The sequence below is a fragment of the Rhineura floridana genome, chromosome 8 (genome assembly GCF_030035675.1).
Source record: "Rhineura floridana isolate rRhiFlo1 chromosome 8, rRhiFlo1.hap2, whole genome shotgun sequence".
NCBI classification, from domain to species: Eukaryota; Metazoa; Chordata; class Lepidosauria; order Squamata; family Rhineuridae; genus Rhineura; species Rhineura floridana.
Window position 1 is genome coordinate 113103906 of NC_084487.1, and position 26776 is coordinate 113130681.

The window sequence follows — 26776 nt, forward strand, 5'->3', positions numbered from 1 at the left end:
AGGCAATAACACTGATGAGAGTTGAAGTTCTACGCCTACTTGCATGTTCTTTTACTTGCCCCTTATAGTACTTTTGAGACTAGCTTATGTTGGTCCCACCATTGTCGGCCATACCATACAATGTTGCTGAGCTCTTAGAGTTCTCTACAGCCACTCATGCACAGGGGGTGTCCCTATTGTTGTTGTTGTTATGTGCCTTCAAGTCGATTACAACTCATGGCAACCCTATGAATCAGTGACCTCCAACAGCATCTGTCATGAACCACCCTGTTCAGATCTTGTAAGTTCAGGTCCGTGGCTTCCTTTATGGAATCAATCCATCTCTTGTTTGTCCTTCCTCTTTTTCTACTCCCTTCTGTTTTCCCCAACATTAATGGCTTTTCTAGTGAACCATGTCTTCTCATTATGTGTCCAAAGTATGATAACCTCACTTGCATCATTTTAGCTTCTAGTGACAGTTCTGGTTTAATTTGTTCTAACACCCAATTATTTGTCTTTTTCGCAGTCCGTGGTATGCACAAAGCTCTCCTCCAACACCACATTTCAAATGATTTTTCTTCTTATCTGCTTTTTTCACTGTCCAGCTTTCACATCCATACATCAAGATTGGGAATACCATGGTGTAAATGATCCTGACTTTAGTATTCAGTGATACATCTTTGCATTTGAGGACCTTTTCTAGTTCTCTCACAGCTACCCTCCCCACTCCTAGCCTTCTTCTGATTTCTTGACTATTGTCTCCATTCTGGTTAATGACTGTGCCAAAATATCAATAATCCTTGACAAGTTCAATGTCCTCATTGTCAACTATAAAGTTACATAAATCTTCTGTTGTCATTACTTTAGTCTTTTTGACATTCAGCTGCAGTCCTGCTTTTGTGCCTTCCTCTTTAACTTTCATAAGCATTCATTTCAAATCATTGCTGGTTTCTGCTAGTAGTATGGTATTGTCTGCATATGTTAAATTACTGATATCTCTCCCTCCAGTTTTCACACCTCCTTCATCTTGGTCCAATCCCGCTTTCCGTATGATATGTTCTGCGTATAGATTAAACAAATAGGGTGATAAAATATACCCCTGTCTCACACCCTTTCCGATTGGAAACCAATTGGTTTCTCCATATTGGTTTTTCCATATTCTTGTCCTCAGTATAGGTTGCACATCAAGACAATCAGATGCTGTGGCACCCCCATTTCTTTTAAAGCATTCCATAGTTTTTCATGATCTACACAGTCAAAGGCATTGCTGTAGTCTATAAAGCACAAGGTGATTTTCTTCTGAAATTCCTTGCTCTGTTCCATTATCCAACGTATGTTTGCGATATGATCTCTGGTGCCTCTTCCCTTTCTAAATTCAGCTTGGACATCTGGCATTTCTCGGTCCATATATGGTAAGAGCCTTTGTTGTAGAATCTTGAGCATTACTTTACTTGCATGGGATATTAAGGCAATAGTTCGATAATTACTGCATTCCCTGGGATCCCCTTTCTTTGGAATTGGGATATATATTGAACGCTTCCAGTCTGTGGGCCATTGTTTAGTTTTCCATATTTCTTGACAAATTTTTGTCAAAATTTGGACAGATTCAGTCTCAGTAGCTTGTAGCAACTCTATTGGTATGCCATCTGTTCCTGGTGATTTGTTTCTTCCAAGAATTTAAAGAGCAGCTTTCACCTCACATTCTAAAATTTCTGGTTCTTCATCATATGGTTCCTCTGTGAATGAATCTGTCATCCTTGCATCTCTTTTATAGAGTTCTACAGTGTAGTGCTTCCATCTTCCTTTTATGTGAAGACAGACGCTGTGGGCCTCCCTTCTCATCTGCACAGAACAGAGTTCAGGATGGGTCCTACATGTAGGAAACTGGCCTGTGGAGAGCAAAGGAAGACACAGTTGTTGTTGTTATGTGCCTTCAAGTCGATTACGACTTATGGTGACCCTATGAATCAGCAACCTCCAAGAGCATCTGTCATGAACCACCCTGGTTCTTCATCATACGGTTCCTCCATGAATGAATCTGTCATTCTGGCATCTCTTTTATAGAGTTCTTCAGTGTATTGCTTCCATCTTCCTTTTATTTCATCTCGGTCAGTCAGTGTGTTCCCCTGTTGATTGTTCAACATCCCTACTCGTGGTTTAAATTTCCCTTTCATTTCTCTAATCTTTTGGAATAGGGCTCTTGTTCTTCCCATTTTGTTGTCCTTTTCTATTTCTATACAATAACTATTGTAATAGTTTTCTTTGTCCCTATGTACTAGCTGTTGTATAGTTGCATTATCTTGGGAGGGTATGTTGCCAGCTACCACCCCATTCTGTACATTGGAGCAATATACATCTTTTTTTTCTTACTCAAGAATTTGGTGTTTTGTTTATGTAACGTAGGAATACTGTCCCCCTCCCCATGAATAATCACATTGCCACCCACACTACTCTGTTCCTATGCCATTACTTTGAGCCTTGTGGCTGCCATATCTTCCTTTATTCTTAAAAAAATTGTTAACAATATTTTAAAAGTAACAGCATAATTCCATGGATGTTATAAGTATATCACACTGCATCCAATGGAGCTTACTCCCTAGTAGTATGCTTAAGATTTCAGCCTGTTCCTGCAATCTTATGCTCCTGAATTCAACGGGGCTTACTTTTGAGCAGAGCAAGGATGGGGAAGCTTTTCTGGCCAGTGGGCCAGATCATTGTCTCTCCACCCCAACAGGTCAAATCTGACAGGTGGGTGGCGCTGTTTGCAAAGAGCTATCAGATGGTCCTGCACTGCTCCTTTACATCGTCAGTTTTCAGAGGTTTAAAGGAGCGCTGTGAAGGTGCCTGCAAGGGGGTTTCAAAGAGCCCATGCTTAAAACAGCAGCACTGGACTGTTCAAGCAACTTTGCCCTGCTCCTTTAAACCTCTGAAAACCTCTGATTTTCAGAGGTTTAAAGGAGCAGTGCAAAACTGCTCAAAAAGCAGTACTGAGAGGGACAAGTGCTTCTCCCTCCTTGAGAAAAGTGTGCCCCCATCACCCTGATGGGCAGGGAAAATGTGCCTTGCTCCAGCAAAGGAACAATCAGGAACCTACTTTAAACTCCCCATTATTACTTTGAAGCCCCAGCCTGATGCAATTGGTGGACATGGCTTCTCCCAAACATTCTTGTGGGCCAAATGGTGAAGCCTGACAGGCGATGTTTGGCCTGTGGGCCTGGAGGTTCCCCACCCGTGGAATAGGAATATGCCATACTGCACTGAAATGGTGCAATGTCTACTCAGACGTAAGTCCCACTGAGTTCAGTGGGGCTTTCACCCAGGTAAGAGAGTGCAAGTTGGCAACCTTAAGTTACATTAATTGAAAGAAAAAAGATAGGAGAAAAGAGGGGACAAAATCTGACATCCATATATTATATTCAAAAAAAGAAGATAAAAACAAAAATCTAGCTAACTTAACTAACTTATACTAGAGCTGTGTGTGATATTTTCTTATCAGCACTGGATAAATCTGGGGCTACATCCCTTTCCTCAATCCAAACTAGGGTTGCCAGGCTCAGGTCCTGAGAATGATTCTGTATCTTTAAGAGAAGAGACAATTCAGCCAATGCAGGTTTTCTTGCAACAGTGTAATGGGAAAAATCACAAAGTGAAATTCTCCTTCTCCCTGTACAAATTTTAAAGATACAAAAGACCTCTTGGTTGCCAGGCCCAGTCTCCAAGAGGTCTTCTGTATCTTTAAAAGTTGTGCAGGGGGAAGGGAGAATTCCACTTTGTGGTTTTTCCCATTACAGTGTTGCAAGAAAACCTGCACTTGGCTGAATTTTCTCTTCTCTTAAAGATACAGAATCATTTTCAGGACCTGAGCCTGGCAACTCTAATCCAAACACAATTAAATGCCCAAGGAAGAATGAACACAGCAATCTGTGGCTTCAGTAATTGTGTGTCTCAGCTCTGATGTGTCGATATGCCTGAAGGATTGGGGGGGGGGCTTTACAGACACACACACAGAGAAAGAGCAGCCATCAACCCCATACCCTGGTGGCATGGGAGACATTCCCTGTAGCAGGATGATAACTTGGGTTTCTGCAATGGAGACAAAAGTGGGCAGAGGTGTCAGAGAGAAAAGTTGGATGTGTTGGAGACGAAGAAGAAGAACAGACTGTGCCTCCTCATATTTAATTTAAGAACACTTTCTTATCCTTATTTCACTCTGTTAGCAGGATGTTTTTAGATAACTTTTATCTTTACAGCTTTTTCTGGTGGTGGTGAAAGGGCGTTAATGGACTATAACATGCTGCTGTGCTACAACATATGCCTACACTGTCTGCTTTTCTCACTGAGCATTTCAGTCTAACATCTGATGCATACAAATGGGTTTATGTAAGGTATTTTCTGTTGTTAAAAGTGAAAAACAATGTAAGAACAGCGACAGCATGCAATATGTCTTGGGTTGCCTGATGGAGTGAAGTGAAGGAAGCATACTTTATTTTTGTGATAAGAATGTATATATGTTGCCTGGGGGTGCAGAGCTGAAGGGAGGCATGCTCTAGCTTGTGCTACCAACCAGGTGACCTAAGGCCATTGGGAAGCTACAACTCAATATCAGCTCCAGCTTTTTGAGGGCCCTTGGGCACGGCCCTCTCCCGGGGCCCCCTCCCTCCTCCTTAGCAAGTCCAAAGATTTCATAGCAGTGATCCCCCTTCTGGGCTATGGTTCCTTGGCAGATGCTTGACCATGTCAACCCTGCTGCACATCCTGTCTTACAGGAAGAATGTCATGGAAAGTGGGAGCTGACTTAGCATTGTCCATTGGCCAGTGAAGGACTAGCTACCCCAATGCTTGCTTTTCTCTTCCTATCGTTCCCTATTCCATTTAATTTGTGTCTATTAAATTGTGTCAAGAGCTTAGAAAACGTTAGATGCTTCATTATATTACAATTCCTTGTTTTCCACTGAATAACTTCACAGATCATATGGACTTTACTTCTGCTATTCAACATTTATTTAGAGCCAAGATTGCGATGTACAGACCAGATAAATGACACAAGTATAGCATGTAAGGAAGATGGGTAAACTGGGAAAAAGATTAGAATGAAGATGTAATCATGATGTGGGGGTGGGGCAATGGAGAGTTACTTTGTAGCTGATAAGAAAAATGGGTAAGTTGGGTGAGTTGGGGCCCACCAGGGGACCTTTGAGGATAAGAGAGCATCTAAAGACTCTTGGGACCCAAGCCAGGAACCCCCCCCCAAAATGTATTTCCTGTTCAATTTATTAAACACTGAACAATTAATTAGCCCTCTTGTCTCTTGGGTTTCCATGACATCTTCAGCTGTGCACATTCCATCAAACTGTTAATTGCACTCATATAACTGGTAGGTCCTCTTCTAATTATCTAGGTAACATCAAATTGACTTATTAGAGTTCTATCTCATTAAACACAGCTGTCCTCAATTATTAGGGGAAAACAGGATAAACCCAAACAGAAAGATAAAGATAAACCCTATTGAATGAAAGAAATTGAAACCTGGTGGAATTGCTGTTCTAAACACTTAAAGATTTTTCTTGACTAGTGCCAAGCAATCATTTTTATCATCCTATGCCCTTGGTTAAGCATGCTCACTTTCCATTAGCCTAAATGATCTAATTAAAATGCTGTTCTGATTCGTAGCCACAATTGCCATGCAACAGGACATATTCTGAGCAGATATCTCAGAATGAACTTTATTACCTCAAGCACACAGAGATTTAGACAGATGGCAAATTCAACCGGGCAAAGACCATAGCACTGATATATCTATATAACTTATGTGATTATGAGTAATTCTTTATCTTCTAGTTTAGCTTGTGAGAACATGAAGGTGATTTAGATGGTACTGAGCTTAAGAATATCTGAAGCCTCAGCAGTAAGAAATTGTGGCCTGATTCAGACAGAACATCAAGCTGTGGTTGTAGTCAGGCAGCATAGGAAACTTCCTAACTGTTAGAGCCATACGACAATAGAATCAATTACCTAGAGAGGTAGTGAGCTCTCAGACACTGGAGGCATTCAAGAGGCAGCTGGACAGCCATCTGTCGGGAATGTTTTGATTTGGATTCCTGCATTGCGCAGGGGGTTGGACTCAATGGCCTTATAGGCCCCTTCCAGCTCTACTATTCTATGTTTCTATAATTCTATGAAATAGATGTGAACATTCCAGATAAAAGTGCCAATTTTTTCCTACCCATTGCCAGAGCCTTCCACCTTTGATAAGAACCACTTGCTCTAGATACATCATGGTGGCCATCTTGAAAATTCATGTAAAAACATATATAACAATAACTTGGCTTCTAAGCCACTTAGGATCACAATCTTGGTGTTTAAATATACATTTGCTGGGTCAATGAATACAACTATACCATTTAGAAAAGCAGCAGGTAATTATTTGGTCAAAAATAAAATAAGTAGATCAATTATTATGAGAACACATCCTTAAATGTCTTCCATCATTTTCTTATTTGTCAGTGTTCTGCACAATTTCATGCATTTGTAGATCAATAATAGCATAACAAATTGACAAAATTTGGCAAATTCCAGGAGGATGCTTTCCTACACACGGAAGGAGCACACAGTGAAGAAACCAGGGAGGCATGAAGGTAGGAAAGAATCTAACATTCCAATATTGGGATACAGTTCTTAACATGGAACTTCTGGGCCTAATCTTCATCAGATCACACTGTGAGGGGAATTTCCCTCTGTATGTAGAAAGCCTGAAATGCGGTGCCGACACTGTTCACTGGGGCAGGGTACTGCCAAAATGTCACCCCGCTGCTGAAAAAACTGCAATGACTGCCTATTGCTACCGAGCTAAGTTCAAGGTTCTAGTTTTGGTGTACAAAGCCCTATACAGCTTGGGATCAGAATACCTAAAAGACAGTCCTATCCCTTATATACCCAGTCGATCACTGTGCTCTGCAGGTGAGGGCCTCCTGCAGATACCATCTTATCAGGAGGTCCGTTCTGCACAACATAGGAAATGGACCTTTAGTGTGGCGGCACCTACCCTGTGGAAGTCCCTCCCCTTAAATATTAGACTGGTACCATCTCTGTTATCTTTTTGGTGCCTATTGAAGACCTTCCTCTTTCAACAAGCCTTTTAAGTTGAGACCTTATCCCAGTCTGCATCTGTGTTGGAATTGCTTTTTAATATGTTTCTTAAACCTTTTCTAAAAAACAGTATGTTTTTAACCTTTTTTTAACTTATTTTCTTTTTTTAAGATGCCTTCAGAGCTTTTAAAAAAACTGTTTTTAAAGATGTTTTGTTTTAATGTATTTTAAAGTCTGTTTTTATTATGTTTTAAAGTGTTTAGTGCTTTTGTTTGCCGCCCTGGGCTCCTGCTGGGAGGAAAGGCGGGATATCAATCAAATAATAAATAAATAAACTAGCTATATTTTTTACTCCAGTCCAGTACCCACCCAGCTGGGAGTAAGCCCCATTTCACTTAGTGGAACTTTCTTTCTTATGGGTACACAGGTGTAAGATTGTGCTGTCTGTGGTGTAAGTAGATGTTTTCATTCTATTTGAATGATTGCATGTTATGTTCTTATGCAATACCATCAATAACTAGAACATTTGGCTTCAATGAGTTCTGTTCTTGCCAGAAATAGTTCTATCTTTGACTTCTGCCAGACAAATACCAGGCCAGCAATGAAAGGAAGTAGAAAGGTGTGAAAAAAGTCTGTTATCTGAGACTAGAAGAAGCTTTCACTCCAGCCAACAGGAAAACAATTTAATTTTCTTATCAAGGCCAGTACTGTAGAGTGAGATAGCTGAATTGTACTATGAATTATATGCACAGTCAAATTATGTGCATTTCATGGCATTTTGTCTTCTAAAAACAAACAAACCCCCTGCTGAATGTTTGTCACTTACTGTTTTCCAAGTTATATTTTTATATCTCTTTAATTCAGTTTTGAGACAAGTTTGCAATGCAGTTTCCACTTTATTTGCAAGAGGTTTAGCAAACAGGAAATGCTCAATAACTAAACTGATTCACTTTTTATGTTGCTGCAAAACAAGATTAAGTTAATGAATTCAGTTTGAAACTTTGCCCCTGTCCTCATGCATCAGGTGGCTTGTCCAACTTTAAAAATAAATAAGTAAAAATATGAACGCATACATCCTTCATCAACATTTTTTTTTAAAAAAGCAATCCTGTTCTGGAAATTGGCAGCTGTGTTAGTGATGTCATAGGCACTGACCAGTCATATCAGCATGAGAGAAAGAAATACACTATTTTTTCCCCAGGGCTTGCCTCAGAATGCAAAAAGGTACATTTATTTTAAGAACAACAAAGGCATTATCAAAGTGCTACTGATATACTTCAAACGTTGCATCTATCTTCACCTTTAAAATAGCATAAATTCACATGATTTCACAGACCCACATTCCATTCCCAGCATGGCAGAATAACAGGGGTAGATGCTAGCAAACATTGGTTCTGATTCTAAATTTCTTTCCCCAGATGTCCATCTAAAAATATGTGCTAAGAGAGGACTCTTGTTTCCAAATGGTATTACTAATTTCTTTTGTTATTGTAGCCACCACAAGACATCATTTTAGTAGGCAGTAATATACCTTTGATTGCAAGATAAATATGGTCGGGTCTTTTAGAACACAAAAGATCATTTGCATATGGAGGAGTTAAATCCGTGGTACAGAGTGGTAAGCGGTGGTAAGCTCTGCTCACGGCCGGAGTTCAATTCCAATGGAAGGAGGAAGTCGAATCTCCGGTAAAAGGGGTCGAGGTCCACTCAGCCTTCCATCCATCCATGGTCAGTAAAATTAGTACCTGGCATACTCTGGGGGGTAAAGAAAGACTGGGGGAGGAACTGGCAATCCCACCCCATATATACGGTCTGCCTAGTAAATGTCGCAAGACGTCACCCTAAGAGTCGGAAACAACTTGCACTATAAGTGCGGGGACACCTTTACCTTTACCTTTAGGAATTAGAGCTGTACTTACAGGGTTAGGTTGTTAAATCCCTTTGGATATAGATCTTATTAAAACTAAAACTGAAGAAATAGACTTGCTAACTGCTCTCTGTTAAGTGAGGACACACACACATTGTTTGGCATAATGCATGTAACACTATTCCAAACAATTGCTTGTATGTACAGGCTCCCAGGGCGGAGATTAGAGCCACTTTGGTTTAATGTGTCATCCCAGCTTGCACTAGGAGTTAAGTTCTCTCCTCAACTACAAGCATTCAATATGAACATGAATGAGTGAGTGAGTCCTGCCACCTAGATGCCAGATTACACTTCAGTCATGTCTCTCAGAAAAATGCATGCAATGTACCCCCTATAGGGATTGGGAACTCTGATCAACCAGGGTTCTCATCCCCACAGAGAAAGCTCTATGTGTGTATATTATTATGCACATAGACTCCCATTCAGACTGATGCTGATGAAATGTGTCTAGGTGTCATGGCCAAAGAAAGGAAGTCCCTTTTGTACATGAGATCCCATTTTCACATTAAATTCTGAATGCCTGAAGGGGGCTTCTGTGTGATTGTGGTAGAGGTAATGATCCTTTTGGAATTTGGTAGGCTATTGGGCCAGAAAAATGGATCAGAAGACGGTGTCACACTCAGAAAATCTGTAGCGCTATTTTTAAAACCCCAATGAAACATACAGTCAGGAAGGGGGCAGCAGAAGGATATGTGTGTCTCCTCCCCCTTCCTGACGGAGAGTAGGAGGGTTCAATCCTGTGGGGTGCAGAGTGTTCCCTCGCTAGTGCTTTCCCTGCAGAGAAGGTGCTTAAGAAGGAACCCGCCACAGGATTGAATTCCAACTCCCCCTCTCCAAATATTTCCTTGACAGGCCTCCTCACCACTCGTTTCAGAGGCCCTACGGCCACAGCATCTACCCATGCCTATTTCCAGCTGTGGCACATCCTCTGTAGCATGACCTGAGCTAAACCCAGGCTCTGCCAACCATGCTTGTCCCTGTCCAGGGCCTGGCTCCTCTGGCACCGCTGGCCTCACCTGCAGCCCAGCCAGAGCTGGTGGTAGGCCTAGATGGTTGCCATGGCAATGGGATCTTGGCAAGGGCTACGAAGAGGCCTGGCAGAGGCGGAGTTGGAATTCAATTCTGCAGGGTGCTCATTTCCTGCAGATAAAGCACTTGAAAAGGAGTGCCCTTCACCCTGCAGGATTGTATCATCCATTTACCAGCTGGTGAGCAGATGATTCAGTCTTGCTGGGGCCTGCTACCTCAGCATTTTCCCTGTGGAGAACACACTGGTAAAGCAGACCTCTCCTGCAGACATCCTATCTCCACCCCTTGACAGTCCCAGATTGCTTTTGGTGGCCTGACCTGACTTGGAGGAATATGAGGCTATCACCATCTGACTTGGCCAAAGTCTGGGTCCCTTGAATAGGCCCAATTTGGTTTGGGCTTTGGCCAAATCCGGTGCAAAGCCCTAAGTTCCAGAGCCTAAAATGGACTGAGATGTACCGTTTTGATATTTCATCTGGATTACATGACCACTAAAGGACAGATGAGTATAGAAACAATGGTCATTTATCTCCAGTTACAATCAGTAGCCTACTTTTCAAAGAGATATAGCTAGCTTTTAGGTGCTTGTTTACCATGAGGAATGGAGGAAACCTGCCAGTCACATATTTATTGATTGTATAGACTCTGTTCCCAAAACAGAGGAACATTTTTTCTCCAAGGTGCTAATCTCACAGTTTCATATGCCGCTAATCTCTGCTGGTTGAAAATAAAAATTGCTAATCTGTACATTCAAAAGCTAGCACCCGCTTACAAATATTAAATGTTCACAAAGCAAAAACCAACATTCCAATGTTGCGCTGCTCCTTGTGTCATGTTGATATCTAAACATTTCATGCACTTATGCACAGGTACTCCAAAGACTTGCACTTTACATTTTACTCTGCTTAATTCTCAACAATGTGTGAATTGGAATCAATAGTAACATCTTGCCTATTATTCAACTGGCAAGTCTTCTTCCCCTGACTCTCTTCAGCAACCATGCAGTTTTGTTAAAACCTATGGGAGGGGGAACAGCTGGATTACTTTTTAGGGTACAATCCACAAATCACTCTGAGCCAGCAGAGGCACACTTGCTTTTCAGATAGCTTAGTACATTGTGCTGAATATCAATATGGCTTAACGGCGAGGATGCTGGCTTCCACAATTTTGTGAATCACAACCTAACATTGCATTGTTTCACTTGCAGGTTTTTACCTGCACATATCATAAGTGTTTATGTGTGATATGTATTGCAGAACTGGAAGGGCATTATCAGAATTAATCATGGCTCAAATTTATTATCCTCGTGACAACTATTTCACATCGATATCTGCAATAAATAAGTATGTCAACAAATTCTATACCTTCCACAGCAAACCCATTAATTGTGGCTTTATCAGGTATTTCCAAATATGATCACCAGTAAAGATTGAAGTGCCTTTACCACACAGCTGCTTCACAGAGACCTGCACATTGCCCAAAAGAATGTTTGTTGGTAAAACTGAATGATGAATATATTAAAATAACCCTTAAAGAAATCTGAAATGTCAGTGGGAAGATAAAAAAAAAATCCACGTTAAAGCACCAGCAAATGAGTATGCCACGAGCCATGGCAAAACTAATACACAGACTCTAAACCAAAAATATATTTCTTAAAATGAATAAGTCAGCTTATAAAGATGCCAGTGCTGTACTCCTGAGCTTGGGCTTGTAAAGGCTCTCCTCAAATTAGAAGGCAAGATGTATAAACCATTGAATCCTTTTTGAGATTAAAATCTGAGTCAGAGAAAAAAATTCAGCTTCCCTTACTCCTTCTCACCAGTCCTCCCTATGCCTCAAACACCAGTTTCCCAAACTCTCTCCTCTTCCCTTTGCTAGCCATACCAGTAGTGACAGGAACAGCAGCAGCATACAGGGGAGACTACAAATCACAAGTGTCACTGTGCCTTTCCTTCAGTTATGCTTCATAGCACTCTGCTAGGGTAGCGGGATGGGAAGTGGAGATAGATTTCCCTCTTGCCCTCTCCCAATTTGCCACTGCTGGCCAGGTAAGTAAAGGAAAGCAGAAAGTATTTGAAGAAGGAAGGCTGGTGCTTGGAATCTTGGTTGGCTTGGAAAGTTATCTGAGTTCTTTCCTATTTCTTGAGAAAGAACTCAGATCATTTCCAAATTAATTCCAGTTGAGCAGACAGCTCACGCATCTCTACCTATGCACAATAAAATCAAAGCCACTTCAGAATTTGGAGAGAAGATAATCTGATCACAGAGTCCAAGAGTTCCAGGCAAGCTTCATTGAGGATGTGGCTTTCATCCTATTCGTTTCTGTTTTTGAAGTATAACTATGTGGATTCTCTCTCCCTCAAATAGTTGTTCTGAATATTATTGAAAACTTTTAAGTTCCCTCAAAATAGGGGTTGTGTGAAACCCCTGAAACATATTGTTTATCTTTTCAAATGTTTTGTCTTACACTTGAAATTTATCAAATGCTTTGCCAGATATAGAACCCCGAACTCTGCATCAGTTTTTTGCTTTAGTGATATTTCATTTGTCAATTCTCCTCAGTATTTGGTAGCAATTTTAGTAAACATTTTTGCACCAGGATCCACCAGTATGGATACTGATCAGCTTGGACAACTGTGCCCTGCTCTGTATGAAAATCCTTCAAAGGGGCTGAGTTGCTTCCTTGTGCTTGATAGGGCAACAGCACAAACTGAAGTCTAAGCGATGATCCATGTTCTGCTACTATTATCTGGTTTGTTCATTGAACCTGGAGATTGTGTTCTACCCTGACCTGGTTTTCTGCTGCTGTCAGAATACTTGGGGACTGAGCCTGGCTCACTTGGCTACTGTCTTTTTGTTATTGGGCCACTCATGTACTGACCAATTGAGGCCTAGAAGACTTCCATATTGATAATTTAGTGTGGAATAGCCACTCACTAGTTTATGGGGCATCTGCACAATGTTAGGAACAAAATATTCCCCTCTCATGTTTTTCCTTGTTCAGTGAGTGCTTTTTTTCAAGAGTTCAGAAAATCCAGTGGACTGGCTATGCAATTCCCAAAGTGTAGATTGCTCTAGGCATTTCATAGATGGCTCTAGCCATTGTCCTCTCTATGGTCTACCTCACCTCTCTAGGAATCCACTCTATTACTTTAACCCTTCCCTTTCCAAATAGCATTGCCCTTATATCTGGTTTTTCTCCCTTGGAGGAAGAGAAGATCATGATCAGTATAGTAAGATGAGAGTGAGCAATGTTTTTCCTTACAATGGTCCCCATGAGAATCCCCACGGAAACATTTGGGGTGAGGCAAAAGGGAACTGCTCACTTGGCTACAGAGTGTTAGAAACATGGAAACAGAGTTGCTATTCCACTTCCAACAAAGGAGAACTTAAAGCGACCTGCTAAATCATCCATGCCTGGAACACCCTTCGTATTACCTTTTGATATCTCTCACATTGCCCTTTGATCTGTTGTCTTCACACCACTGCCTGTAGACAATTTGGATGCATCTTGATCTTCTCAGTTACCACTACAGCAATTTGGAGGGGAGGCAAACTTGAGACATGACTTTAGGAACTGGTGTCTGAGTTTGCTTGTTTTCCTCTTCTCTCCTCCTCATCTTTTCCTTTCATGTCGTACCTTCTAGATTGTAAGCCTGCAAGCAGGGACTGTCTTACTTTAATTGCTCTTATGTAAGCCAGTCTTGGAGGCTTTTCAGCAGAAGAGCATGGTAAAATGCTTGAAATAAATAAATAAATAATTGCACCCCCCCACACACACTATTTCTTCCTTGAAAGAAAATACTCATATCAAGTAATTAGAGTAAAAGTAATGTTGTCGCCCAAATGGGTTAGTTGCCCGGTGTGCAGTACAGCCAAATGGCCACACTCAGGTTGAAGTGTCCAACAAGCTTTAATTTCATTCTGGCCAGAAGAGGTGCAAGGCGATAACTCGCAAAACAAGCACACCCCTTATGGGGGTGCTACACTTTTATACATTGCAAGCAAAAATTCATAGCACATTCTAATTGGCCCCCTAATGCCATCCTGCCACCTTTCCATTGGTCCATCTTCTAACTTATGCATGCCCATCATTTCTTATGCACCTGGCACATTAATTTCTCCACCCATATCTGCATTCCAAGCTAGCTACCACACAACAGCTTCCCAGCACGTATTCTTGCTGATAAGCTTCAGCAGGGCATGTAACTCCTCTAGGCCTCTTAAACTTAGTTTCTTTTTTTTCTTGAAAACGCTGGCCCTGAGTTATCAGTAACACAACTACAACAACAAAAACGGAACAGTCTCAGCCCACAACAATATTAACAGTAGCATAAAAGAACTACAAACCTATTATGCCATACGTTTTAAAACTGTATTTGAGAGGGAAACTCATTTCAAGAAAAAGCCTTTCACCCAAGCAGCATAGCTTACCAGGAAGGGGTAATTTTGAGAGGCAGATGTGGAGAAGCAGACAAATTCTTTCAAATCCACTTTTTACAAAAATGTTCATGGTGGGCTTTTAGTCTGTAATTTTAGATCTTCCTGTTGCCTGATTTTACTGTCATTCCTACTGTGTTGATGGATTATTTGTGCAATATGGTAATTATATGTTACTATTGTATTTTATTATTTTATGTTTGTGAACCACCCAATGAAAATTTTTATGGGGTGGCCTATACAAATGCCATAAATAAATGTTTAATTAATTGTTTATTTGTACTTTATTTCATGACTATTTTTTTAAAAAAGCCATAAGCCTCTCTGAGTATGCTAGCAGAAGAGCAGGGAAGAAATAATCCATTATCATCTTTTGTACTAGTTTTCTATATCTGCTATCATTCATTTTAAAATGAAGAATGGGCCCCTGGCAAACGCTGGGAAGGTGGAGGCACCAAATACTACTTTTTCTATCTGGTATAGCTTGATTTCAAGGATTATGTCGTATTGCAGAGGACCGCTAGAGGCAAAATGAATACTCCTTATTTCAAAATACAGTAGGGCCCTGCTTTTCGGCGTTCCGCTAATACGGCGGTTTTCAATTACAGTAAGGCCCCACTCATACAGCGCTTGTTCCACTTTTTTGGCATTTTCCGGGCATCAGGTGCCATTTTATTGTCGGAGTTCCACTTTTCAGTGATTTTCGCTTTTCGGCGGGGGTCTGGAAACTAACCTGCCATATGAGTGGGGCCCTACTGTACTACAGCTATTCAAAACTATAGAAAATAAGTACGTCAGCTCTACCATTTGGTTTCTATTTACAATTTTCATTGTTGAAACTTTGCATAGGGAAAAAGGACACTGATGTTTCTAGGGCATAGCACAGCAAGATCTTTGCATCTAAAACTTCCCTGGTCACTGTCTAACACCAAAAAAAGCAACAATACATGTTGATGACCTTGATCATTTTCCCATGCCTTAGAAATATATTAGTTACTCTGTGCTCAAGAGTACTTGTGTTGAGCAGAGGAAACACCATTTGTCCTCTCCATTGGACTGTTCACCTCACTAACAAGATTACCAAGGCACCAGTTTTGCTTTGGAGAAAGTGAAGGGAGTTAAAACTGGGCAATGCACTTCTTCAGCCCCCCCCCGAATAAGGTGGGACTCACCAAGGATGCGTGCCATTGGCAAGCAGCTAAACACACCCTTAGCACTGTCATTGTCACTGGATAAGGGCCAGATCAGAGCCTATGTACATTGCTGATTCAAGCAAAAGTCTCCCCTCTCTTTAGTTCTGCAAATATCATAATTAGCAGATAAGTTGATGTTGATTTCATAACTCTTCAAGAAAGTCTGGGTTTGGAAGCTATTCAGCCTTCATGAAATGATTAAAAACACTACCTGAATCAAATATTGTAGGAGTTGTATACTTTGGATAAATTCAAGATAGTTACTGAGTTCATAATTCTATGCTATAAGAAAGGTGCCACAAGACTCTTTGATGTTTTTGCTGCCACAGACTAACACAGCTGTCATTCTGGGTCTGGCTAAGCATTTATGACATAACTGAAGATACTGATTATCCAAAATGATGATATGCTCTTGTTCTGTTTGGGTCATAACACAGTGAAATATCCATATATATTTCCTCTTCTTTGGATTTGTTATCTTTGTCTATTCAAATACAAGGAAATAATACGTGTGCACTTACTAATTCTCTTATCTTATTTGAAGTCTATTTGCTTAGTTACAAAAAAAGCAGTAAGAGTACACTAAAGCTGTAAGCCTAACCCCCATTCCTTGCTGCTGATGGAGTGAGGTTTAGAATGTAGCGGGCATATTTGTCTGCTAGACTAGACCACTGCAGAGATCCCTGCCACAGCAGTGGAAAGTGTGGTGGATCCAAGGCTTCCCAAATGTTCCCACTGGCAGTAGGCAGCACAGAGTCCCAAAATTGAGCATTACAGGCAGAGCAGGGCTGGCTATGGTTCTGCTGGGTCTTGAACTGGTCCATTTCCCAAGCAGAGTGTGTCCATTTGGTATTGCCAAAGATGAACAAACAAATCACCCCTCCTATCTTCTGCCAAACAATTATAGATAGCAATCAAAAAACTAGAAAAAAGGCTGCAAGATCAAAATTAGAGGTTTGTATGAAAATAAAGGAAAACTATTCAATGCCAAATTAAATGGTATAAGGGACAAATTTAATTCATTTAAGCCAAATTAGGTGAATAAGACTTAAATCTTGATAAGTTGAGTAAAATAGATATTCATCTTTAGAACAGACACATTAACAATATATATAAAGAACATGGAAAAGGAATGTGTGTATGTGGTTGAACAAGATAAATCAGAGGCAAGACTAGAAGTAGTCCATAATGAAATTTAAAATTATGGGACATAATTTAAAATTTCATGGGACTCCTGAGATAGTAGAAAGAAAGGATTTGGTAGGTTTTCTTACTCAAATTTTAGAACAATGGGTGGAATACAACTGGCTCACCTGAGCCCACAGAAGGGCTTTTGATTCAATGGATGCCTCTACTAATAGAGGAGGAGTGGATTTTTGCCAATTCACTTTCCACCTGTAACTCCAGTGGCCCCTGAAAACCAGCTCCAGAGAGTTAGGAGTCTCTCCAGCCCAGAATGAAAGGTAGCACGGTGGGTGGGGGGGCTGCAGGAGAAGGGCGAATCATTAAAAATGGACTCCCCTCCTCTTCTATTAGCAGAGGTATCCACTGGATCAAAAGCACTTCTACAAATACAGGGGCATCAACTAGATATCTTCATTTAAATGGCGTTCCACTAATTGCAGAGATTAAAACAGCCTTCTGGATAGGTGCTAACCCTGTTAAATATTACATAAACCCAGAGAAATGTTAGTTACCTTTATTATATTAATTTTGCTTTATTACCTTTATTCTCTTCCTCTGTCAGAGGAAAGCTTCCTCCGTTGGAAGAAGGGAACCTTTGGATCCAACCCATTAGTTTAAGATCTGTATGGGGAGAGGAAATTGATGATTGAGGGCCATGACATTATGGATTTCAGTTACATTTATCCAGAGACTTTTGCAATGTATTGGGATTTCCAATGTTTAACTGAAAAGCCTAGGTTGTAATGAGAATATTCTATTTCATTTAAAGGTATTTTTCACATAGGAAATAATTAAAACATTTCAGGAAACTCAACAAGTGGTTAATCCTATGCATACCAATCCTATGTAGGTTTATTTAGAAGTACCTTCCACTGAGTTCAAAAGAATACTCTTTCAGGTAAGTATGCAAAGGATTACAGTGTTAGAGGAGATACACCTACAAAGATAATAATTATTTTTATTACTTTTATTTTCTTTTAACATCTTCATCCAATAGCAATAACATTTACTCATAAAAGATCAGCAGAATAATAGGTAGTTGAGTTTTATCAGTTCTCTTTTTCTTTTTATATCATATTAATAATAACAATGAATTCCTTGAAGATATTTTCAGTGACTGTCAATGCACTGAATTCTCCAAATAAAAGAATAAAATATCCAAGACTATTTTAAACAGAAAAAAGCTAATTTTTATTTATTCCAGACACATTTTAAAAAGAGAGGAAGAATATGTGGAACAAATAAGAGTGGGCAGAGTTTTGCCGCATGCAATGAAACTAAAAACAAAACAGGGTTTATCTATTATACTCTACAAGATGTAATGCATGAAGCAGGGGCTGCCAACCTTGTGGGACTAGCAGGAACATTTGAATTTTGAGAAAGTGTTGTGGGAGCCAGTGAAAAAATGGCTGCCTCAGGGGAGTTGCGAAACATCAAATGGCTGCCATAGCGGGCATGGCATAACACAAAATTATAGTACAGTCATTGCTTCTCTCCCCCCCCCAACAACCTCACACTTGCTATGGGTAGTCACCTATGTCACACTCGTCCTGAATGTAAAGATTGCCCAATATTAATTACACACACAACAATTCCATTGTTTAATAACAACAGGATCATCCCCCAGTGTCAAATACACACACACACACACACACACGGCAGCCACACCACACTCACCCTCTCTTGATCACACTGCACACACCGCAAACATACAAACTACAGACATCCATGCATCTCTTTCTCTCTCTCTCTGTCTCTCTCACACACACGTTCATATACTTCACATATAAACAGTCATGCATACATCTCTCACACACACACGTAGGCAGACCACACACACACACTTTCCCCCTCTCTCACACACATATAACACATACATCTTTCCCACTCTTACATACTACACATACCAAAACACCTCCCCTTCCCTCCCTTTTCCTTTCCCACTTAACCAGACCACACATACATACATCTTTCCCCCCCCTCTCTCTGCCCAAGTGCATCTCTTTCAGTCACACATACATATATGCAGAGCATACTTGAGCACCCTCTCCCACATTGCAGTCATTCTCCATGAGTGCAAGAAGTGCTTGCCATTCCTCCCAAATCCCTCTGATAAAATAAATCTAATTAAAATAGGTCAGTGGTCCCTTCCCTATGCTGTTCAACATGGCAGCCAACATCCAGGGATTTGGAGTGTGGTGTTATCAGTATGCTGATGGCACTCAGATCTGTCTTTCCATCCCATCTGAATCAGGAGTGACTATGCAGGTGCTAAGTGAGTGTCTGGAGGCACTGATGAGCTGAACAAGGACCAATAAACTGAATCTGGATGAGGAGGAGGTATAGAGGGTGGATGATTCTCTGGTCCAGGAATTATAGAGTCAACCTGTTCTGGAAGCACTCCTTTTTCAGTTTGGGGTACTCCTCAAAGCCAAACTGTCATTCAAAGCACAGGGGAGCTTGTTGGCAAAAAGTGCCTATAACCAGTTATCGCTGGTTTGTCAGCCATGGCCGTTCCCAGAATGAGGTAGTATGACTGAAGTCATCCATGTCCTGACAACCTCCCATACAGATTACCACAATGCACTCTACATGGGATGCCCATGAAAATGAGGCTGCAGCTGGTGCAAAATAAACAACATTAAAACCCAATGCATTATAAAACGAAATTGCTAACGTGGGTGTGCTATGCTTCTGCAATGCATTTATCACATAACACATGGAGCGCTCTATAAATAACCTAATACAAAGAAGCCAACTAGACCTGTAACATGACTGAAAAGTAACAGCAGAAAGCCAAGTATTAGCACCAGTACATTCAAATGCCTTTAATAAGGCTTCCATTTTGGAGGTAAATTTTCTATTTTATTGCCAGCAGATCTTCTCTTCATTTTCATTTCAAGCGGCCAATTTAAAATTCAAGGATATAGACAAAACAGTTTTACAAAATAATAAATAATAGTGCTACCAATGCTGATAACATCAATTAGAGGGTAATTTTTGAAATAACATACGGTAAAAAGGAAGTTTTTACTTCCTTTGCTTTTATTACACATCACAGGATAAAATATTCTAAGGGAAAACTATGATACACTCTCTTATGTTAATCACATGTGTGGTCTAGTTTTGCTCTTTTAATAAATTGGAATGAATTCTGGTGTAGTTGTGCCATCTAAAAGATGAATTTAAGACTGCTTCATTCATGCAGTGTTGATGGAGTCCTGGGCAGGGGTGTACATGGTAATCACTCCAGGACCACAGCAGTTGTTGGCAGGGCAGTGGCGGCACTCACTTGACCACCTCACCTACTGCTTGCTAAGAGACAGATAGAGAGGAGAGGTAGAAATGAGGTCAGCATGGTACAAATGCAGCAGCAGAACCAATCCAGTACTCCCATGGGTGTTTGCACCACACCGACACTGGTGCCACCTCCCACATCCCAGTAAGTAGCAGTGACATGGGCAACAGGAGGTTGGGGAGTGCTGCTGCCCACCAACCACTACTGCAGGACTATGAAGTATTCAAATGAGACAATGTCATGTAGATACATCCATAGCAATTGGTCAAGCAGACATATCAGCGAAGTGTGTTTCGCTGAAGATGGGCCTGGCTTTGGACAGCAATAGGCTTTGGACAGCAACAGACCCATCCTGAGCACTCTTCTTTTATGCACCTGTCTGATGGCTCAGCAGCTGCAGTCATTCCTTGTTGCCTACTTCTGTGCCAAGGCCCATCACTCTTGATCATCACTTCCAGGTACATCCTGCAGCCTGACAGCACCCAGAGATTATGGTGGATCCCAGGGCCAGAGGCTGCAACCAAGAAAGTTAGGCTCCTGTGACATGGGGCCAGAGAGGTGCTTTTGCAGTACCCCACTACAGGGACAATCAACATAAATGAGATTTGTAGGATTTTTCTGCATGTTTGCTCTGAGAATTCCTTGTCACACTGCTTTTTAATTAATCACTTCAATGTCACCGTATTTATTTAAAGGGGAAATAATGAGTATTCTACTGAGTGGCAAGGCTTAATTAGAGGCTCTGAAAACAGCAAAGCATTCAATACAGCAACTTAACCTTCTCCTACATGCCTAGGGTGCCAACACACTTGCATTAGCAAAAAAAAAAAAAGAGTAGCATATAGCAGTATCTTCAATGACACCAACAATAATGTTCAGAAAAGGCTGCTGTGTACTAAGGCCTGGCAAGGTCAGATGAATTTGTTTAACAACAGAACCAGCACTCTCTGTGGGCTGGTTCAGAAAGGACTTGCAAGAGTAAGAACAGTACCCTACACATGAGGGATTAAGGTATGTCTTACCTTCTGGAACACCTTCCCAAGGGATATATGGTATGGCCAGGGTCGGCACCAGGCATGCTGGGGCTCTTGGGCACCAGCCTGCCCCAGAGCCCGCACACATGCCACACCTACTTACCTTTCCCTTGAAGTAAATGCTGCTCGTGCTGTGCGCTCATGCCTGCCATCAATCAAGATGGCAGTGGAAGCATCAGCCCCTTAGGGAAACCTCGACCGCCATATTGGTTGATAGCATGCTTGCACCTGCAGTACGGCCAGCATTTACTTCAAGGGAGAGGTAGGTGGAGCATGCAAGCGGGCGTAGTGGGCCTGCGCGGTAGTGCGGGGTGCCTGGGAGCTCCCTTTCTGCAATCTGCTGCAGGGTCAGGAGCTGACACTGCTGCAGATCATGGAAGGGCGAGCTACCCACCCATCCTAAGAAGGGGCCCTTCAGGGGCCCTCGGCCAAGGCCCAACCTGGCTGCCTTCTGGTGCCGGCCCTGGGTATGGCCCTTCAATTGCAATATTCAAAAAGACTTTTAAAAAACCCTCTTAAAAATGGCTTTTAATTCATTTGTTTGCCAGACATGCTACTGTAAATTGTTTTACTGCTGTGGTTGAAGATGGTTTTATACTGGCTTACATTTTAACATAGTATTTTCTGAATTTTGCTAAGTTTCATTAACTTGGGTGGACATGGTCCAGAAAGGCAGTTGATAAATATTTACAATAATAATGTCCAGAAAGCTTTATTTTCAAGACAACAATTTCCATATTTTGCCCCCTAAATCCAGAATGTGTGGGATATTCAACCTGTGCCAGTCCACTCTACTCCACATAGCTGACAGGACCAGCAGAGGACTAATACAGGGTTTACAGGGATATAATTGGCTCCCCGCCTTTCACTTGTACCCTTTCTACACTCCTGGTTGAGAGTTAACATTTGAATAGCTCTAAAGCAAGTAAAAAGGGAAGTATGCATTTCCCCACACACACAGGTAAGCCTTTCTGTTGGCCAACAATTGCAGTTGCTGGCCAAACACTCATGCACACTTTTGCCTTGCAGAATCACACTTGGATATGCATGCAGCAAGACAAAGAGCCATGGCACATGCAGTACTTCACTACAATTTCCTAGGGGATGGGAAGGGAAAAGTAAACTCACAGCCAGCGTAGTTCCCATCCTCCATCATAAGGCTGGAGGGGGAGGCTTCGGTAGGGCTGGCTCAAAATATTTTCTTGCTTGAGACAGAGCAACAAATGACACCCCAAGCTGAGATATATTGTACCAAGGCCAACCAAGTTATTTTCACAAGCGTACCTCCCACTATCCCTGACAGAAAAAACACAATAACAATACATTAAATAACTAATAATTTGTGGCCTTTTCATGACACCCAGACTGGTGCCCAACACTGCTGTCTCACTCTGCTTAATGGTAGGACTGGCCTTGGGTGACTCACTCATAAACATGTATTGCGCATGCAGGTTCAGGGACTATGTGCTCCAGCTACTGCCTATTGTTAAATTTCCAGAGCTTGGAAAAGTTACTTTTTTGAACTACAGCCCCCATCAGCCCCAGCCAGCATGGCCACTGGGTTGGGCTGATGGGAGTTGTAGTTCAAAAAAGTAACTTTTCCAAGCTCTGAATTTCCCTCTGCCTGTGTCTTCCCCCCCCTTTTAGGATGCACACCTTAATGTGGTGAGGGGGTTTGAGAGTGTTGAAAAAGCTGAGAGCAATGCTATCAGGAATCTAGACCAAGAGGCTAGACTCCTAGCAGGGGCAGCCAAGGTGAAATGTTCAAAGCTGAGACACCAGACTAAGATGCATCCAAATTCAGAGGAAGGCAATGGTACACCACCCCTGAATATCTCTTACCATGAAAACCCTATGAACAGAGTATCCAAAATGCAACACAAGATAGTTCTGGAAGATGAGACCCCCAGGCCAAAAGGCGCTCATCGAGCTACTGGGGAAGAAAAACAAAGGACAAGGACAAGTAGCGCTGTGACTAATGACACAGCTGGGTCAAAGCCGAAAGGAAGCCCAGAGGCTGATGCACACACGTGCGAAAGGAGAGTCCGGACTGGTACAACATACACAACAGAAATATGGAATGTGAGAAGTATGAACCAGGGAAAGTTAGAAATTGTCAAGCAAGAAATGGAACATATTGACATTACAATAATTGGCGTGAGTGAATTAAAATGGACAGGAATGGAACATTTTCAATCAGGCAACTATAAAATATTTTATGCAGGAAATGAGAAATTAAGAAGAAATGGGGTTGCTTTAATAGTGAGAAGTGATGTAGCAAAAGCAATTAGGAGCTACAACACAAGGTCTGAGCGAGTGATATCAATGAGATTAAATGGGAAACCTATTAACATAACCATCATTCATGTCTATGCTCCAACAGCAAACACAGAAGAGGAATTGGAGAGATTTTACACAGAAGTACAGGAAGAAATTGATCACACACCAAAACAAGATGTGCTGATAATCATGGGGACTGGAATGCAAAAGCAGGGAACAGAGAAGAACTAGGAATTGTGGGGAAATGGGGCTTAGGAGACAGAAATGAAGCAGGAGAAAGACTTACTGAATTCTGTGAAGCCAATAATTTGTTTCTTGCAAACACATTTTTTAACTAAAAAGACGACTGTACACATGGACATCACCAAATGTTCAATATAGGAATCAAATTGGTTATATAATTGGTAGCAGAAGATGGAGAAGTTCTGTTGTGTTATTTTTATAATAAACTAATAAACTATATATTCTTTAGGAATATTGATGAATATTGAATATTGACTTTAACTCAAAATGTGAATCAAAGTTGAAAATATCTTCTCTGTTATTTTGTTTCTCTAATGTCACTTGCAAGGTATCTTCTTGGAATGTTCAGTATGCTAGGACAGAAAGACCCTGAAGATTAGATTTTGATGTATAGGACCTTGTCTAAGCGGACTAAGTGTCTCCATCAGGTTAGGAAGGCCCAGCTTTGGAATGTATTACATCAAATAAATGATGGGCTGATATTAGAGTTTCTGAATATTATCTGGTTAGCTAGTTTTAATGTAAGCAGTATCATAACCATGTATTGATGATATGTAACGTTTGGATTGGAAGATGCTAATTTCATTGTCTTGGGGGTATAAGTTTGTGAACATCAGTGCCATGGGGCAGAGCTCCATCGAACATCATGGGAAACTGACCACTTGTAAGTTTCCTTACCAAATAAAGCCCTACCTTTTAGCTACAAGACTGTGTCCTCAGTTTCTTTAGGACCTCCGGTCCATTGGACCCCTAAATTCCCTGTTAGTTCCAGACTTTTTGCGAAAACAAGACCAGGAGTAGACTACGGTACAGATCATGAACTGGTTGTATCTAAAATCAGAGTAAAGCTAAAGAAGAACAACAAAGCAATCATAATGCCAAAATACAATTTAAATAACATTCCAGAAGAAGGAAGGTAGGAGGGGCAGCTGGACTTAAATAAGCCCAAAAGCCCCACCCCTCCACACTGCACATCTTGTTCTTCCCTTTTTGTTGTCCTCTTCTATTTCCATACGATAACTATTGTAATAGTTCTCTTTGTCTCTACATACTAGTTGCTGTACAAGAGCCCTATTCCAAAAAATCAGAGAAATGAAAGGCAAATTTAAACCAAGAATAGGAATGTTGAATAATCAACAGGGGAACACACTGACTGACCGAGATGAAATGAAAGGAAGATGGAAGCAATACACTGAAGAACTCTATAAAAGAGATGCCAGAATGACAGATTCATTCATGGAGGAACCGTATGATGAAGAACCAGGGTGGTTCATGACAGATGCTCTTGGAGGTTGCTGATTCATAGGGTCACCATAAGTCGTAATCGACTTGAAGGCGCATAACAACAACAACTGTGTCTTCCTTTGCTCTCCACAGGCCAGTTTCCTACATGTAGGACCCATCCTGAACTCTGTTCTGTGCAGATGAGAAGGGAGGCCCACAGCCACTAGCAGTAACAAGGATGCTCTTGGCTGTTCCGCCATGGGGTTGACAATCTTTTTGCTCCAGGCAGGCTCTGGGACCCTTGCATGCTCTATGACACACAGTTATGCAACAGGTGAACATTCATTCCATAGAGCTGGTATCATAAGGGATAGTGTACTTGCTACCCTGCTGTCTGTTGAAATACTGTGCAGGACACAAAAAACCTGCTAAGGTGACTTGTCAGCAACCCCACATATCTGTCTTTCCCTTTCAGGTTCTACTCCATCTCATATGCTGTCCAGTAGAGGATCTGATGTTGCCATGTGTGCTATGTCTCAGCTGCTAGGGAGTGGTAGATAGGGATCCTTTTCTCCCACTCTGATGGGTTGAGGTGCCCTGGCATCATTGTGAAGCGATGCAGGGGTGTGAGCCAGGAGTGTGCCTAGATCATCATGAGTCATTGGCTGGCTCCATGTCTCTGCAGCATGTGGACATCATTCCCAGCACTGTCCTTGATCAGTGTGCTGTAATGGTTTCCAGGAACACTGGTGTCTGTCTGTGATTTTTCTGCCATTGAATTACTTTGTTTTAGTATTTCTCTCCCCCTCCGCGCTGCCTTTCCTGGGCCAATTAGGCATAAAATTTGGCAGCAGTTCCACTGTCATACTGGCACATATCTCTGGATCTGGCAGAGTATGAAGTATAAAATTGCTTGGTATACTATGTTAGACCGTCTTTAAAAACAAATTGTTCATTTAGTGTGCTAGCACTGGGATTATGGACTCTCTCTAACTTGGTGAAATCAAGTTGGCATCATCTGTAATGAGCTTCAGGCACCAACTTAAGACTATTATTTCAGCAAGCAGCCTTATGAAAATTATCTATAGTTTTTATAACCTTTTTGCAGCGGTGTCACTAGTGAGAGTGCTGGGGGGTGTGGACCTCCGGCGTGCACCCTCCCAGGGGAATGGACAGGGGTGGCTGGTCTCTCTCTCTCTCGCTCCAGTCTGACGGTGGAAGGCCCATCCAGGCTTCACCACCAGCGAGCGGGTGCCTGCTTTTGGAGCACAACAGACTGGGTGCCGGGGGGCAGCGGCGTCACTAGCGGGAGTGTAGGGGGGTGCGGCTCTGGGTGTCACCCCCCTCATGGTGTCACTCGGGTGTGATCTGCACCCCCTGCACCACGGTAGCGACGCCCCGCCTTCTTGTCAGATTACCCATTTTTTTATTTCTGTTTCTTTAATGTCTTCTGCTTGATTTTATTTGCTACATTGTTTTGGTTTTAACTGAGATTCTCAACATTGCATAGATATATTTTTATATGTTTTTGGTGTAGAATAAATAATAACATGCTTTTCCATTTGCTTTAGGAATAGAGTAATCCATACCTAAGTGTTACTTTCATTTTGGGAATCTGGGGTTGATGCACAAGAACCCAAGTGATGCAAAAAGAATTAACATACACCCAGCTCCCCATGTCATGGAAACCTCAGCTTCTGAGAAGTAAACAAGACTTGGTTCTTGAAACAGTAAGCCATGCTTTCATTAAAATGATAATGCAAAGAAGAAGAAAAAAGCCAACCTTTGAAAACATTTTTTTCAAATGAGCAACGCTTTCCTTTAAAAGATTAGAGTACCAAATGCAGCATGAACGGGT

The 26776-nt window shown here is 41.5% G+C and overlaps 1 protein-coding gene across 24 annotated transcripts in view; it reads right to left on the reverse strand.

The window, feature by feature from the left end:
- Positions 1 to 26776, reverse strand: part of MAGI2 (membrane associated guanylate kinase, WW and PDZ domain containing 2) — a 1014264-nt gene that overhangs the window by 284316 nt on the left and 703172 nt on the right. For 18 of the 24 annotated variants that reach the window (XM_061582129.1, XM_061582109.1, XM_061582110.1 and 15 more), the window contains one exon: positions 17380 to 17460. The exons of the other annotated variants lie outside the window; for them this stretch is intronic. In XM_061582129.1, the coding sequence (XP_061438113.1) occupies positions 17380 to 17460 (81 nt within the window). The remainder of the gene's footprint in view (positions 1 to 17379; positions 17461 to 26776) is intronic. 24 annotated transcript variants of the gene reach the window in all.